The 17,414-nt window shown below is 40.2% G+C and overlaps 1 protein-coding gene and 1 pseudogene across 9 annotated transcripts in view; one reads left to right on the top strand and one right to left on the bottom strand.

Annotated features, from left to right (window-relative positions):
• Slco1a3 (solute carrier organic anion transporter family member 1A3) overlaps positions 1-1,755 on the top strand; it is a 43,519-nt gene extending 41,764 nt beyond the window's left edge. For 8 of the 9 annotated variants that reach the window (XM_039108409.2, XM_039108405.2, XM_039108406.2 and 5 more), the window contains one exon: positions 911-1,755. In XM_039108409.2, the coding sequence (XP_038964337.1) occupies positions 911-1,130 (220 nt within the window). In that variant the 3' untranslated portion in view covers positions 1,131-1,755. The remainder of the gene's footprint in view (positions 1-910) is intronic. The other variant, NM_030837.2, reaches the window with a different exon arrangement.
• A 10,622-nt stretch (positions 1,756-12,377) lies between these two features.
• LOC120102719 (small nucleolar RNA SNORA17) lies at positions 12,378-12,501 on the bottom strand (annotated as a pseudogene).
• Positions 12,502-17,414: the final 4,913 nt, after the last annotated feature.

Genomic DNA, 17,414 nt, shown 5'->3' with positions numbered 1-17,414 from the left:
GATGGCTCAGGGCTTACAAGCACATGTCAAATGTCAACTATGCAGTGATCATTAATTCAATTCTCCTATCTCACATTGGGCAGAACAAAAACTCTTGTTACTCCAAGTAATGGGTATCCAGGGCTTATGAACACATACTAACAGAGGTGCAACACATACATATTGTTGAAAGTAATAAATATCTAAAATAGATTACTTTATATGCAAAATTGTACATGAAAATGAACAAATTGAAGTTCTAAAGAACAAAACTGACTAATATAAACATTTTAGACATTCCAGGATTTCCATATCACAAAAATCTACTAGAGGAACACAGCATACAATTATTGAGTAGAAGAAACCTTGAAAAATGACCTTGTGATGCTTTATACATGTGTTATCAAAATTGAAGCAAACGAAACAGAAAGAAGAAGTTTCCTTAACTTGATGTGGGGTTTTATTTGTTCAGTATTTAAGAGACCAGGCAATAACGGCAGGAGAGGTATGGTGGTGGAGTGGGATGGGGCTGATCATGTTGCGTGCTCTGTCACCAAGTGCTAGAAGCCTAGAGTATGGTGTTCATACTCAGGATGGAAATTCATCATCAGAAACAACTTTCTGAAAACATTCTTATAGACACACCCAGATACTTATTTCAATAATGATCATAACTTCAGTCAAGTTGACAATGGAAATGAGCCATTGCCAACATGAAGAAAATATAGAAAATATATTTAAATATTTATAGTGAAAACTTTTCTACATTTCAACAAACAAAATGAATAAATCAGCCAAGTAGATTACATAAAGAACATGGGAAAATAATTACCTGACATTTGTCTTCAAAGAATAAATGATTTTTAATAATATACAAATTTCGATTCACTAAAGACATTAAGATTTAATACAGATTAGTTCTTTTCAATAGGCGCATTTACCTTGGGATGTCTGCAGCTCTAAGAGGATCAAGCTATCTCCCTGCATTTGTTATTGTAATACTTACAAGGAAGTTCTCTCTTCCTGGGAAAATCAACTCTTCAGAAATGGAAATTGCAGAGATGAAGCTCACAGAGAAGGAAAGCCAGTGCACAGATGTGCACAGAAATCCTAAGTTCAAGAATGATGGAGAACTGAAAACGAAGCTGTAATGACTTTTCTACTGCCTTGTGTAAGGCCATGAACAGAATGCTAGAATTCAAAACACTTCACTTTTGAATCATGAGATAAACAACAGGAATGCTTAACTTTAAGAACCTCAACAATTAGTTTTACACTCATGATAAAAGTAGCATTTTCATGAGGCTGGTGTAGGACTTAAGTTTTTCCCAGGATAGATTTCTATAGAGACCCCCACATTGAACATTAAAGCTTCCTTCATTTGCAAACAGCATTTTCTATTGTATCAAGGAAAGTATGTATTTCTAAGATATCTTCAAGTAGCTTTAAAGCCTAGTCCTTAAACACTATTTCATTCTGTTGAACTTATGTTTCGATGTGGGGGGTATTTAGAGAGACAAATATGCATTGTGGCTGTGCCACATCAGAAAAAAAAACCTATTCTTTCTATGCACAAGCTGTCTGCATACGTTTATATCTAGAAGTTATTAACCCTTATTTTTTATTTTAGTCATGATGCTTCCGAGATTAGACTTCTCTCTCATGTGCCATCTCCTGGTTTTAGTTCCATTTTTCTTTACTTATGTCACACATTTGATCATTTATCTTACAGTACTGACAAACCTGATCACATTATTAAAAAATTCACATTGCAAAGATTGTTGGACCTATTTTTTTTTCCTAGCAATTCAAAGCTGGTCACGAAACTATTTCTTAAAAGCCTGTATTTGAGAAAGCTAGTCCTTTCAAAGGCCCTTTGTGGAAATTGAATCATACCTCAGGGTTACAATGTTCGCCTAATACATGTGAGACCTTGAGTTAAGATCCAAGGTACAGTAAAATACTGATATAAAAAAAGGGTGGGTATAGTGTAATATGTCATTTAAAGGCTACCTTTTTATATTTAGAGAAGATTTTTGGCCCAGGGTTCACTTTATTCATGTATCCTCAGAGCACATTGCAGAAGAAACTCATAGGACATAAGTAAGCTGCTGACTTCATATTGGCTGGGAAGTAAGAAGAAAGATATGGAAGGGTCCAAGGACCTAGTGTCTCTTCCAAGGGCTTATTATTATGGGCCCAAATTCCACCTCCCCCCAGGCTTCATCTTTTCATTCTTCCACCACTGTTCAAAAGCATCTCGCTGAAGACTGAGATTTTAACACATGGGCTAAGGGGTGTAGGCCAAACCCAAAACCGCAGCAAAGAGAAAGCAGACTATCTAACTGCAGAACTTTTTAGAATTATCTTCCAATTGTTGTGATTTACTGAATTATTTAGTGTGTATTACAAAAGAAAATTTTATGGGGATGGAGAGATAAGTTAGGAGTTATGAGAATGTGCTGGCATTGCTCAGGATCTGAGTTTGGTTTCCATCACCCACATCAAGAATCTCACAATCACTTGTGATACTAGCTCTGGGTGATCTTCCCTGGTATTTCTATACACACACACACAGATACCAAAAACATCAAAATAACAGGAATTAACAGCCACTTGTCATTAATATCTCTTGATATCAATGGATTCAATTCCCCAATAAAGCATACAGGCTAACAAAATGGATGCAAAAAGAGGACTCATCATTTTGATGCATATAAGAAATATACCTTAGCAATAAAGATAGATATACCTTAGAGTAAAGGGCTTGGAGAAATTTTCCAAGCATATGGACACAAAACAAACTGGAGTAGCCATTCTAGTATCTAATAAAATGGTCTTTCAACCAAAATCTATCAAAAGAGACAGGATAGGACACTTCATACTCATCAAAGGAAAACTGTACTAAGATTATGTCTCAGTTCTTAACATCTATGTCCCAAATACAAGGGCAGCCACAATCATAAAAGAAACACTGTTAAAGATTAAATGATATATCAAACCCCACACATTTATAATGTGAGACTTTAACACCCTATTCTCACCAATTGACAGGTCACCCAGACAAAAATAAATATAGAAATAATGAAAATAACTTGCTAGGAATCAAATAAACTTAACAGATATCTACAGCACATTTCACCCAAACAAAAAATAATATATATTCTCACTACTTAATGAAGCCTTTTCCAAAATTTTGACCATATAGCTGGTCTCAAAGCAAGCCTCCAGAGAGACAAGAAACTGAAATAATACCTTATATCTTATCAGACCACCATGGATTAAAGCTGGATTCCAACAACAGAAGCACCAGAAAGCCTACACATTCATGGAAACTGAATTACTCTCTACTTAATGATCTCTGGGTTAAGGAAGAAATAAAGAAATTAAAGACTTTCTAGAATTCAAAGAAAATAAAATCACAACATACCCAAATTTGTGAGACACAATGAAAACATTGCTAAGAGGAAAGGTCATTACTAAATGCCTATATGAAGAAATTGGAAAGTTCTCATACCAACAATTTAAAAGAACACCTGAAAGATCTAGGAAAAGAAAAATAAGCAAACACAGGGATGAGGAGTAGAAGACAGAAAGTGATCAAAATCAGAGCTGAAATTAATCAACTAGAAACAAAGAAAACAAGAATTAATGCCAACATTCTTCAAACTATTCCACAAAATAGAAGCAGAAGGAATACTGCCTAATTTATACTATGAAGTCACATTTACTTTGATACCTAAACAACACAAAGACCCAACAAAGAGAACTTCAGACCACTTTCACTTATGAATAGTGTTGTAAAAATAATAAAGTTCTCAAAAAACGGAATCCAAGAACACAACAAAAGCATCATTCAGCACAATTAAGTAGGCTTCACTCCATGGATGCAGGGATGATTCAATATACAAAAATCTGTCAATGTAATCTACTATATAAACAAATTCAAAGAAAAAATTCACACGAATATTTCATTAGATGCTGAAAAAGCCTTTGACAAAATCCAATATCCTTTAATGGTAAAAGTCTTGGAAATATCAGGAGTCCATGGCACATACATAACATAATAATAGCAATATTTAGCAAACAACAGCCAACATCAAATTAAATGTTGAGAAACTTGAAGCAATCCCACTAAAATCAGGGACAAGACAAGGCTGCACATTCTCTCTCTATCTGTTCAACTTAGTACTTGAAGGTCTACCAAAAGCAATAACACAACTAAAGGAGATCAAGGGGATACAAAGTGGTAAGGAAGATGTCAAGGTATCATTATTTGTGGATGATATGATAATATACAATTGGAACTCCAACAATCCTACCAGAGGACTCCTAAAGCTGATAAACAACTTCACCAAAGGGGCTGTATGTAAAATTAACACAAAGGCAGGAGCCTAGCATGATTTCCCTCCCAGAGGCCCAACAAGCAGTTGAATGAGACAAATGGAGATTCTTACACCCATCCAAGTGGACAGAAGCCAGTAGCACCTCTGTGGTTGAATTAGGAAAAGGCTGGAAGAAGTTGTGGAGGAGGATGATTCCACAAGAAGACCAGCAATCTCAACTAACTTGGACCCCTGAGATTTCTGAGACACTGAGTCACCAACCAGGCAGCATACAATAGCTATATACAGCACAAGACTGCCTAGTCTGGCCTCAGAGAGAGAAGATGCACCGAACTCTCGAGAGACTTGAGGCCCCAGGGAGTGGGGAGGCCTGCTGGGTGGGGGCTGAGGTAAGGATATCCTCTTGGAGATGGGGGGGTAGAGGAAGAATGAGATGAGGAACTGCCAGAGGGTGGGCTGGGAGGGGGATAAGGACTGTAAAAAAGAGAATCATTGAGTCAGGGTTACTGGGAATTTGTCATCCTGGCAGTACAGAGACAAGTGGCTAGTTGGTGCCAAGATGAACGCTAGCAAAAAATGGAGGGGTTTGAAGTTGTTGTCTAAGTTATCACATTCACCCCTTGCTCTAGATCACATGAATCAAACAATTTATTCACATTTGTGTAGGGCTAATGATTTTTTAAATTATGTTATTATTATGTTACAATTATGTTAATGTATGTATGTATGTATGTATGTATGCATGCATGTATGCATGTATCTGTGTATGTCTGAATTTATCTATTTGTAATATTGGAGGGTCCTGAAGGCCAGCATGGGCTCTTGTATATTAACAGACACTATAAACAAACATTTGTTTCTTTTGACAGTGATAGGGAAATAGTTTCTTTGGTATAGGGTAACTAGTTTCTTTTGAACCTCACACTCCAGCCTTTGTTAACAATAAGGGATGACAAACTCTCTTTTATAATTGCTTTTCAGCTGAAATTAGGATGTGGTTGTCATGGCCCAGGAAGGCTGAAATGTTACTCAAAGGCCAGAAGGGGACAGAGGACATCTACGTTCCTTTTTAGGTTCTGTTTAACCGTATGGAAGTGTTGAAGTACAGGCTGCTTTGGAGTTATCTGGAATGCTGTTCCAAAGCAGAAGCCCAAGTTGCTATGAAAGCTTTCCAGAAGCATGTGGTTTATATCAGCAGCTTTCAGAAAGCCCAGGTTGCTAGTTTGGAAAACTGAGGCCAAGGCTGGTATTTCTGAATAGTTTCCCTTGTTTAGTTGATTGGAAATCTGCTAGAGGCAGACATCAACTGTAGACAGAAGAAGTTGAAGAGATTATGAGAATATCATTAGCTGTGGTGTATATTTGAAACTATCAGACCTATGGTCCTGGTAGTTGGAGCTGTGGAAGAAGTTTCAAAATCAAGGGATGGAGAGAGGCCATCCTCTGGAATAAGCTACAGGCAGGGAAACTTAGGCTATTCAACCGAATTGCAAGAGTGTTTATCTGGAGTCTCTTTGACCTATAATACTGGGTGGCTATAAATTAAGACTTTTTGAATATTAAATGAAGTATGTATTGACAAAAAGAGACAAAAGTTTTAGATACATTATCATTTCCATTGTTTGTAATCTGTACTGAAATCCTCTTTGAAGAAAAATCAGTTAAAAAGTATTGATAAACAGATGGGATAGTCACATGCTTTAGAATCATTAAAAAAACTTGGGAACACTCCCTCAAAATGAATATAAACATTCATCCTGGGGGAATACATAGACACACACACACACACACACACACACACACACACAGATGTTTTTAACACAATTACCTTCAGGTTTATATTTAAAAGACAACCAAAAGAAATTTGAAATTTGAGCTCTTAACTAGTTATGATGATGCTAGTTAATGCTTTACTAGGGCTAGGGTAATAGTTTATCAGAACTCCACTGATTAAGGAACATCCAGTTATGTTTTCTTTCAATCTTTATAGTTTGCATTTTCTAACCTAAAAACATCTCCTTAGATCCCAAAACATTTTTCTAGTTCCTTTATAACTTAAGTTTAGTGGTGAGATTATGACCAGTTGATCTTCAACTCCATCAGAGATCTGAGAAGGAATAATAATTATCTGAGTAGATAGGAGGTACAGACAAGCAGATTCCAAAATTATAGAAGTGACAGACAGCTGGCTGCCTGGACAGCTACCCAGTATTCTTTATAGTGTTTGAGCATCTCTCTTTAGCCTTCTGGCCCAGTATATCTGACAGATTTATTTTTGAGGCAGGAATTTTGAAGAACTTGCTTACCCTGTCTTGGAAGGGTTTGACAGTCAGCTTTCCATGCCCGTGTTGTCTATTTCAGACAGCATTCTCTCTGCAGATGAAGTTAGGTCATTTTCTTTGCCCAATGGCTAGCTTGCAATAAATGAAATCTCCAAATGGAGCTTCTTGATGCTCATCATCTTCTTGGAAGTGGAATCTGGTGCTGTCAAGAGCTGACATGTCTCAGTGTCTAGAATGTCTTAAATTGGTAAAAAAAAAAAAAACCAAAACATTTAAATCCTATCTTCTATGAGTCTGAGTTTTTTTATGACCATCCATCTATTCATAGTATATCTGAATACACAAATAATTGCTTGTTTTTAACTATTTATTATCTGTTCAACCTAGAATTTCTGTGATAGTCCAGAGTAGTATCTGATATAACCGTGACTTCGACTGTCTGACCATTAATTTGCATTTCTCAACTATCCCTAATAGTTTCCAATAGCACTTATTAAGAGGACTGAATTTAAATCTTGCATTTCAAAAGAGTCGCATAGGCCCAACCTCCATATAAGAGTTGAAACATACATACCTTATGCTGTAACAAAATTAGCCTTAAATTTTATATTGATATACAAGAATTTATACCAATGAAAACATTAAATGTGCATCAATATAACAACCTGTATTATGAATCCAAATAACCTCATTTCCCTATCAATATACAAAATTCTGTACCTATGTATCAAAAATAATCTCATTTTAGAAAAACAATAGCTATAAGTTCTAGAGTAGCTTAAATAATTTAACCCTTATCCTATTATTTTATATATTTCTATATCCCCCTCTTTCTTCACAACTCCATTCCTTTTCTCTAAGAAAGAAATAAGGATAGAGAAAACTAAAGGGAAGATATTAATTCCTGAGTTTCAACTCCCTATTTCATTTCCCCTCTGTCTAAGACCATTACTATTTGTAACCATCCTATTAAATGGAAACATATCTATGATTCATAAAATGACCAAAACCATCCATTCCATTTTTTTTATTTAAGTGTATGCTAAATTTATTCTCATGCCATAAGTTTAGACAAAATAGCAATGATGGTTGCTATCTGCCCAGCTCTGAGGTTTTAAGGCTCATTATAAATATAGATGATTTATGCCTTATACTTGGGAACTATGAGGGATAAATCCCCAAAAATAATATTTACAACAGTTTGATTTCCATGGTGGAGTGTCATCTGTAAAAGCAACTATAAATTCTAGTTAGCCCATATAAAAGACACACAACCCCGGTATTTTATTTCTAAGCTGTAAGCCTTATAATGGGCAAGTTTTGGAACCAATCTAACTCAAATCCCAGCCATATGTCCCTTGTTACTTGCTGTTTCTTCTGGCCACATGCTCATGGTCCATCTCTTCTCATGGTGGCTTCCTCTGTTCTCATCTCCCTGTATCTACCTGTGATCCCCCACCCCCAGACAGGTAACTGAAAATCTGCCTATTTCTATATTGCCTAATTATAGGCTTTAGCCTTTTATTGACAAATTAACTTGGGGATCAAGGTTACATATCATTACTTGTTGTATGTGAGGATCTCCTCACTGGGAGAGGCAACCATATCTTGGGGTACAGAATTTAGCATTTAAATGTGGGGAGCAGGTGTGGCGGCAGTCCCAAGATGGTGCCCGGGACTGCAGCTAAGTCTCATGACTAGCACCTGACTTCCTCACACACCTGAAACTAGCCATGTCCATTGTGAGAGCTGTGCAGGCACACCATGACGCAAGATCAGGCCATGTGACATGGACCTATGAACTGAGACTATGTAGAGTGGACTGACGAGGCGGAGTTGAGGGAGGATATAAGGGAGTGTGCTTGGGGGCTGGGGGTGAAGGAGAAAAAAGAGAAAAGAAAGATTCCTGCTTGCATGCTGTAAGGTTCCTGAATAAACTGCTTTGAGAAGAACGTTGTGGTGTCGCTCCTTTCTGCGGGACAGAGACAGAAGCGACAAGTGGTAGCCCGTACGGGGATCCTCCTCCTTCGTTCAGAACCCATCGCGGTCAGGGCGGCTAGCGGGTAAGTTCCCAGGTAAGTGGGATGAGAAAAGCTCTCGGATTGAGACTATAAGGTTCCCGGTTTTGGGACAAGTCGCACCAAGCACAATGAGGAACTCAACATCAGCTCAGACAGTTCGCCAAGCCCTCAAGGATTTGTTAAAAGCGAAAGGAATTGGGCTAAAGAAAGAAATAGTAGAGAATTTTTTAAAAGCAGTGGACCAGGTTGCTCCATGGTTTCCAGTGACAGGACATCTTACAATGCCCAGTTGGGAGAAATTAGGGAAAGATTTGAGGTTTGCCAAGGAGCAGGGGGTTTTACCAAAAGGAGTGCTGCCAGTGTGGAAATTAGTGAAAAATTGCACAGGGGATGAGCGCGGAGCTCCAAAAGGGAAATGAGGCACTAAATCAGGTTAGGGAGGAACGTTCTCAAAATTTAGAGACTGAAGGAAATTCTAGCGAGGGGGAAATGTCGGAAGACGATCTGGAAAGCATCTCCAACAGCTTAGAGAAAGTGAAACTAAAGGTAGAACCATCAGCTCCGGGGACACCTCATCCACCTCCATATGCTCCGGGCGGGGCAGAGGGACATGGCGTACACCCGGAAATCTGGAGAGTTTTTGGCATTACTGCAGCCATTGTTACTGCTATAGCAGTTTCTGCCGCCGCAGCCATTGCTGCGGCCATATCCCTTACCTCCGTAGTACAGACTGCGGCAGCTGTAAGTAATTTATCCGCAGGTGTTGCAGAAGCTTTAGATGTTCAGGGTAATATTAATAGTCAGTTGAAAGTAGGAATTTTGCTGCTGTATCAAAGGGTCGATTTGCTCCAGGAACAAGCGGATATTATGATGGTGTTAATGCAATTGGGTTGTGAGTGGAAATATTCAGGACTGTGTGTCACCTCCATACCATTTGTGAATGTCAGTTGTGCTGCTCAGTTATCTCGTAATATATCTCAGTATCTTACAGGAAATTGGTCTCAACACTTTGATGGACTAGTTCGGGAATTGAGACAATCCATCGTCCATATCAACTCCACCTGAGTGGACATGTCCTTAGCTGGAGGACTGGCCGATTAGATTGCCACCGTTGCCTCACGGCTGAAAGAATGGGCTGGACTTGCTGGACTTGCCCTATGCCTGATTCTTATTAGTGTCCTGGCCTTTTGGTGCATGTGCTGTATACAGTTTCGTCAGTGCAGAACTCAAGCCTTAATGATACAGGCTTTTGCAGCGGTGGAGACTGGACAGTCTCCTCAAGTGTGGCTTGGCATGCTAGAGAAGTAGTCAATGATGGGTAAGACTCCCTGAGCGTGTCACCAACCTAAGACAGGGATAAAACCTAAGCTGTTTGTCTCCCGGTGACGGGTAAGGGGCATTGCTGCAGGGGGCAACCTAAGACAGGCATTCTCTCTGCCAAAAACATAAAGAAGGGGGAGATGTGGGGTGTGGGTGTGGCAGCAGTCCCAAGATGGCACCCAGGACTGCAGCTACGTCTCATGACTAGCACCTGACTTCCTCAAACACCTGAAACTAGCTACGTCCATTGTGAGAGCCGCACAGGCACATCATGACGCAAGATCAGGCCATGTGATGTGGACCTATAAGCTGAGATTAAGCAGTCTGGACTGAGGAGGCGGAGTTGAGGGAGGATATAAGGGTGTGCTTGGGGGCTGGGAGGGAGAAGGAAGAAAAGAAAAGAGAGATTGCTGCTTGCATGCAGAAAGAAAGGTTCCTGAATAAACTGCTTTGAGAAGAACGTCGTGGTGTCACTCCTTTCTGTGGGACAGAGACTGAAGTGGTATTTAAATATATAGCAAGACCAGATGAACCCACTACAGAAGTGAAGGAGTATTAGCAGGCTTGACAGTGACAAATATTGCAAACAGCTTATTCCCTTTTACCTGTTCTTCTTCTCCCTTCCTAAAAACCGTTATGTTTCTAAGACTAGTTGACAAGGTCTATTCCCATATTAGGACACTGACTCATTCCTTAAGAAAAGGCCAAGGTCTGCCAATCAAAATGTACTATCTTGTGAATATGTCCAGAGTTTACCAACTCACCTTAATATAGGCTCCCCATTCTTACCTTTAAAAACCCAATACTGCAGAAACACATTCTTTTTAATTTTTTTAACATTTGAATTGGTTCTTTGTGAATTTCACAACATGCACCCCAATACTGCTCATCTAATTCTCCCCTCCTCTACCTACCCCAAACCCTTTCAACCTTCTTGACAAGCAAAAAGAAAAAAATCTCATTTTGGAATCTGTAGTGTGTCACAATGTGTAGGACAGTACACTCTTCTGTCCATGCTTCTTTGCTTGCAAATGTTCATTGCAGATGAGTCATTGGTTTGGTAGGAGGTCTCTGGCTTCTGCTATTCTATTAATATTTAAACTTCACTGAGATGCTTAAAAAGCCCATTGTTGCCCATGTCATGGAGACCTTGCACTTTTTGATCCGTAGCACTGGTCCCTTCATGCACTCCAGTAGTTTATTGATGGGGTAGCTAATGTGGTAGGCTAGTACAAAGCCCTGGCTGAAGGCCTGAGAGATAAATGAGGTGGTCAGCCCATGGCTCTCTGAGTCTCATGCTCCTGAACCACCTGCAGCCCCTGCAACCAGGACCAGCTTGATCCTGCTGCCCAACGAGGTGCCTGGTCTCCTGAGAGTTGTAGCCTGTGAGGCACATTGCCAGTTCTCTCACTCTCATGACCCTGGGACCCACTCTTCCATCTGCTATAGACGGTGATGGACAAGGGAGGGGAGGGCATTTCTCCCTCACCTGTGCTGCATGGAAGACAAGAGTCAGGTCTGCTCACATCCTCAGAGACAGCTCTCTTGCAACCTCCACATCCAGGACCAGATCTATTGTGCTGTCCAGGTGAAGTACAGGGCTCACTTTCCTGAGTGTTGCAGCAGGTGAGGGAAGGGGCCAGCTCTCTTGCTATCATGACTCCAGAGACAACTCTCTCACAAGGCCCAGGTGAGGGGTGGAGCCAATCTGCACAGTCCTCAGATATCAACATGTCCCTGGATAGTAGCCCAGACCTGGAACATCTGCCTGGCTTTGGTGGTAACAGACTTATACTGCTTCAGGGCCACAGACCCAGATATGACCCCTGGTGGCAGCACAAGCTAGAATACCACCATGGTCCCAGGTAGCATCACTGGGTACTCACACCAGGCTGTTCCTCACTACCCTTGAATCTCCAGTTCTGGCTTTCTCCATTGTACCCACATCCTCCTGTTTCTCTTTCTCTTCCATTTTCCCACCATGTCCTTTCTCATTTTAAAGGTGCCCAGGGTCTCTGAGTGTCTGAGATCATCTCAGATGTGGTCTCAGGAGTGCATTATGGCATCAAAAAAAGTCATTTTTGGCATTGTCTGTACCCCACCACCCTTTTAAAACTTGCATGGTTCCCAACTATGGTCATCTCAGGCTAGCTCCCTCTCCAGGCCCCATGGCGCTGGTCTGGTGGTCATCTTTGACTTGCTCCTCACCTGGCCTACCAGAGTGGGCCTATGTGAAGATCATCTGTCTCAAGCTCACTGCTACCCAGGGCCCTCAGTCCCAGGAAGTGTTATTCTAGTCTGGATTGCTCCTGCTCTCAGGAGCCTTTGAGACCTGTTCAGTGCCAGACTGGTGGATATGTCAGGCTACCCCTATGTTCTAGTCCCCAGGCATCAAACTGGTAGTCAGGATAGGCTTGATTTTTTCAGGGAATGGTAATCTAATTATTAAGATGTTCATAGGGCAGAACCCAGGGTGTAGACATGGCCTCTTAGCTCTCTGTCACCTACATGTACAGACATAGCAGCTATACTTGCAAGGTTTCTAGGGGCAGGTAACACTAAAGACCATCTCTTGCTTTCTGTTCTCCTGTCAGTCATCTAATCTACCTCAGCAACTCCGTAGAAACACCATGATTAACAGATAGCCCAATGCTCTGGGCCTACCTTATCAGGCAGTTCTGCTACCTCTTCAATGCCCCCCTCCTCAGGAAATGTCACCTCAGATTGACAACTAATAAGTCCTCTCCCAACTGTTACTCTTCCAAAAGTTCCCTCAGCCCCTTTTCAACCAAATGCCAAATCTTGGATAACTGTCCAAAGCCCCCCTCCCCGTTCTGGTGCCCTGCCCCCCTGTTCTCTCTCTGCTTCCCACAGCTCCAACAACTCCCCAACACTTTATTGCTGCTCATCTGCTGTTCTGGCCACATTGCCAACCTATCTTTGCTGTAACACTCTAACAGCCACCACCAGCAGCTGCTTTGCCTCCCTCCTCCCTTCCTGAGACAAAATTCTCCACTTTTGATTATGAAGCAGTTTCTTTGCCTCACCCCTGCAACAAAGACAAACACTATCTCAGAGTGAAGGTCTGGAAAAAAATTTCCAAGCAAACTGTACCAAGAAAGAAGCTGGAGTAGCCACTCTAACACCCAATAAAATAGACTTTCAAACAAAAGTTATTAAAAGAGATGGGGAAGGATACTTTATACTCATCAGAGGAAAAAAAATCCACCAACATGTATAGGATGTCAAATAGGTGAAGGCAGATACAAGATGGTGGTAACCTACCTTGGAAACTGGATGGGTAGAGAGATTGTTGTCAGGCTCAGAGAGAAGCCTTTGGCAGTGTGATATGGGATGGAGCAAAGCGGGTGAGAGGCTTTGCTGACTGAGATGAAGATGTCTACCAGATATCTTGGGGCACTGCAGTGCTGGATCTAGTTGGGGTAAAAGAAAGCCATTTTTTAAATAATTTTACAGCAACAAACATGAAGTCTAAATTCTGAACATCTAGGTCCCAAATGCAAGGGTACTCACATTCATAAAAGAAACTTTACTAAAACTCAAAACACATGTTGAACCCCCACACAACAACAGTGGAAGATTTCAATACCCTATTCTCACCAACAGATAGATCATCAAAATAGAAACTAAGTAGGGAGACAATGAAACAAACAGAAGTTATGAACAAAATGGATTTAACAGATAGCCATATAACATTTTACCCCAAATCAAAAGAATATACCTTCTTGTGGCAGTTTGAATATGTTTGGCTCAGGGAGTCTCTTAGCACCCCATGGAACCTTCTCAAAAATTGACCATATAATCAAACATAAAACAAGCTTTAACAGATACAAGGAGATTCAAATACCTTTTGTATTTTATTGGATTATTAGGGACTAAGGCAGGATTTCAACAACAGAAACAACAGAAGGCCCACCTGAAAGTTGTAGAACAAAAGAAGCAAACATACCCAAGAGGAGTAGAGGGCAGGATATAGTCAAACTCAGGGCTGAACTCAAACAATTAGAAACAACCAGTACAATACAAAGAATCAACAAACCCCAGAGCTGGTTCTTTGAGAAAATCAAAAAGATACAAACCTTTAGCTAAATTAACTGAAAGGCTCAGAAAGTATCAAAATTACCAAAATCAGAAATGAAAAGGGAGACATAACAAAAACTGAGGAAATTTAAAAAATCATCAGGTCTTATTTCAAAAGCCTATACTCAACAAAACTGGAAAATCCAGGTGAAATGGGTGATTTTCTGGACAGATACCATGTATGAAAGTTAAATTAAGATCAGGTAAACTACCTAAACATTAAAAATCCTCCCCCACAGCCTATCCCCCCGCCAAAAAAGCCCAGAGCCAGGTGGTTTTAGTGCAGAATTCTACCAGAGTTTCAAAGAAGAGCTAATACCAATACTCCTCAAACTACTCCACAAAACAGAAACAGAAGAAACACTCCCTAATTCATTTTATGAGGCTAAGTGCCACACCAGCTCCAGTGGAGTCTGTCTGACATGAAACAATCATGGTCAGCAGGCCACAGATATGTGTTCCTTGGAACTTGGTCTTCTGGAGACACTTGGCCACTTACTTCCTCCTGGACTTTCTCCCTAGTTGATTCAAATAGGTACGAACAGGAGTTACATATTTGCCCTTTTGTTTCTTTCTCTACTAACAGGAACATCGAGACCTGATTTGGTCTTTATGGACTATGACTTTTTTGAAAGCACTAGCAAAAATTAAGTAGAATCAGAATGAAACTCTAAGAGATGTGATCAGTGACTTACAACAGGAAGAATTAAGGTGCTAGCTATTAGAGGGGAAGTCCTGTCAATTACAAAAAATCCAAACATTTAGGAATTCCTATCAAGTAGTTACATGGAAGAGAACATTATTTAATTAGAGGAAGGTGGTGGGCCCCTCCTTTAGGTAAAAACAACATGTAGATACAGGACTACTGCAGAGCCATTACCCTACACAGGGACATATGATGAAGAAGGGGATAGCGGGGTTAATACTCATGGAGAGTACTATATTATTCTTTAAATTTTATAGAACGGTTGGCTAGATCATGTCCCCGTGCTTGCCTATTATCAAAAGGAACTATCCTATCTTTAAAAAGACAATTACATAAATTTTGGCTAAGAGAGAGTAAAAGACGAAAGATTCCTTACAGCTGGCGGTCCTGTTGTTATCCAAGAGATGATATTTAGAGATTGAGGTAAATGAGGTTTTTGACCATTGTATGGCATCAGTCTGATTCTCAGGAAAATTTACCTCCTATTTTACTTTCTGTTCTGAACTTCATGTAAACTGTTAAACTTTTTCTTGGTTATTGTTTGAGTGTACCCTGGCAAGGGGTCAAAAAATTAGCTCCTGTTCAAGCATTTTATATAACCACAAAGCAGATTTCAGTAAAATTGCAGCAGATTCAAACCTCCCTGAGTGTGTTGTGTCTGTCTGTCATTGCACCGACCCTGTGCCTTCCTGAGTACCAGAGCCCTGCTTCTCCTGTGGTGTCCTCCGTCTAAGTGGTCTGTGGCAGCTAAGTTACACTGAAGACCAAAACAAACATGAAGACCTAAATTATAAAGAGTACTTTGGACCAATTCACTTATGAATTGATGCAAAAGTACTCAATAAAATTCTCACAAACAAAATGCAAAAACACATGCAAACCATTATTCACCATGATCAAGCAGGCTTTATACCAGGAATGCAGGAGTGTTTCAGTATATGATCATCCGTCAGTGTAATCTACTATGTAAATAAACTCAAAGAAAAAATTCAAATGATCATCTCATTAGATTCTGAAAAAGCCTTAGGCAAAATATAACACCCCTTCATGTTCAAAACCTTGGAGAGATCAATGATTCAAGTCACATCCCTAAACATAATAAAAGCAATATACAGCAACCCACTAACCAACATCAAATTACATGGTGAGATATTTGAAGAAATCCCACTAAAATCATGGAGAAGACAAGGTTGTCCACTCTCACCATATCTATTCAATACAGTACTTGAAGTTCTAGCTAGAGCAATAAGACAACAAAAGGAGATCAAGTGGATAAAACATGGAAAGGAAAAAGTCAAGGTATCAATATTTGTAGATGACATGATAGTATACATAATTCTACCAGAGAATTCCTACAGCTGATAAACAACTTTAGCAAAGTGAATGGATACAAAATTCATTCAAAAAATCAGTAGCCCTCCTTTATACAAATAACAAATGGGCTGAGAATGAAATTAGGGAAATAATACCCTTAACAATAGCCACAAAAATTATAAATTACTGGTCTCCATCTGTGCCTTGGAGCTAAGGCTATCCTACAGCCCTCTGTACCCAAATCCTGCCCTTAGAGAGCTGGTCTCCCAGGAGTGCTCTCACTCCTAAGCCCACAGCTGAGACCCTACTTTAACTCCAATAACTGTCCAAAGAGTGACCTGCCAGGTGCTCACAGGGGACAGGAAGTGCGAAACAGCCTGGGACAGGATCCTTTCCATCTGGATCTGCACCCAGAGCTAAGGCTGTCCCACAGACATCCAAATTCAAATCCTACCCATAGAAAGCTGGGCTCCAAGGAGTGCTCTCACTCCTAAGCCTACAGCTGAGACCCTACTTTAGCTCCAATGACTACGCAAGGAGTGACCTGTTAGTAGCTCACAGGGGACAGGAAGTGTGAAGCAGCGTGGGACAGGATCTTTCCAGTTTCCATCTGTGCCCAATGCTAAGGGTGTCCCACAGTCCTCTCTATACCCAAATCCTACCCGAAGAGACTTGATCTTGCAAGAGTTCTCTCATCCCTAAGATCACAGGCTCACAGGAGAGAAAGGCTCCATTCAGAGACAGCAAGACCAACTAACACCAGAGATAACCAGATGGCCAGCAAGTCCTGGATACCCCAACACACAGGAAAAGCAAGATTTAGATTTAAAATCACATCTCAGGATGGTGATAGAGGACTTTAAGAAGGACATAGATAACTCCCTAAAAAAATACAGGACAACACAGGTAAACAGGTAGAAACCCTTGAAAAGGAAACACAAACAGGTGAAGAAATTGAACAAAATCATCAGGATCTCAAAAAGGAAATAGAAACAAAAAGAAATCACAAATAGAGACAACCTTGAAGATAGAAAACCTAGGAAAGAGATCAGGACTCACAGATGCAAGCATCGCCAACAGAACACAAGAGATAGAAGAGAGGGGCAAAAGATATCATAGAAATCATTGACATATGAGTCAAAGAAATGCAAAAATACAAAAAGCTCCTAACCAAAAACATCTAGGAAATCCAGGGCACAATGAGAAGACCAAACCTAAGGCTAATAGGTATAGAAGAGAGCAAAGATTCACAGCTTAAAGGACCAGTAAATGTCTTCAACAAAATCATAGAAGAAAACTTCCCTAACCTAAAGAAAGAGATGCCAGTGAATATAGAAGCCTACAG

The sequence above is a fragment of the Rattus norvegicus genome, chromosome 4 (assembly GCF_036323735.1).
Source record: "Rattus norvegicus strain BN/NHsdMcwi chromosome 4, GRCr8, whole genome shotgun sequence".
In the NCBI taxonomy this organism is placed as follows: domain Eukaryota; kingdom Metazoa; phylum Chordata; class Mammalia; order Rodentia; family Muridae; genus Rattus; species Rattus norvegicus.
Note: the sequence above shows the minus strand (reverse complement) of the source record. Positions and strands in the feature narration are given on the sequence as shown.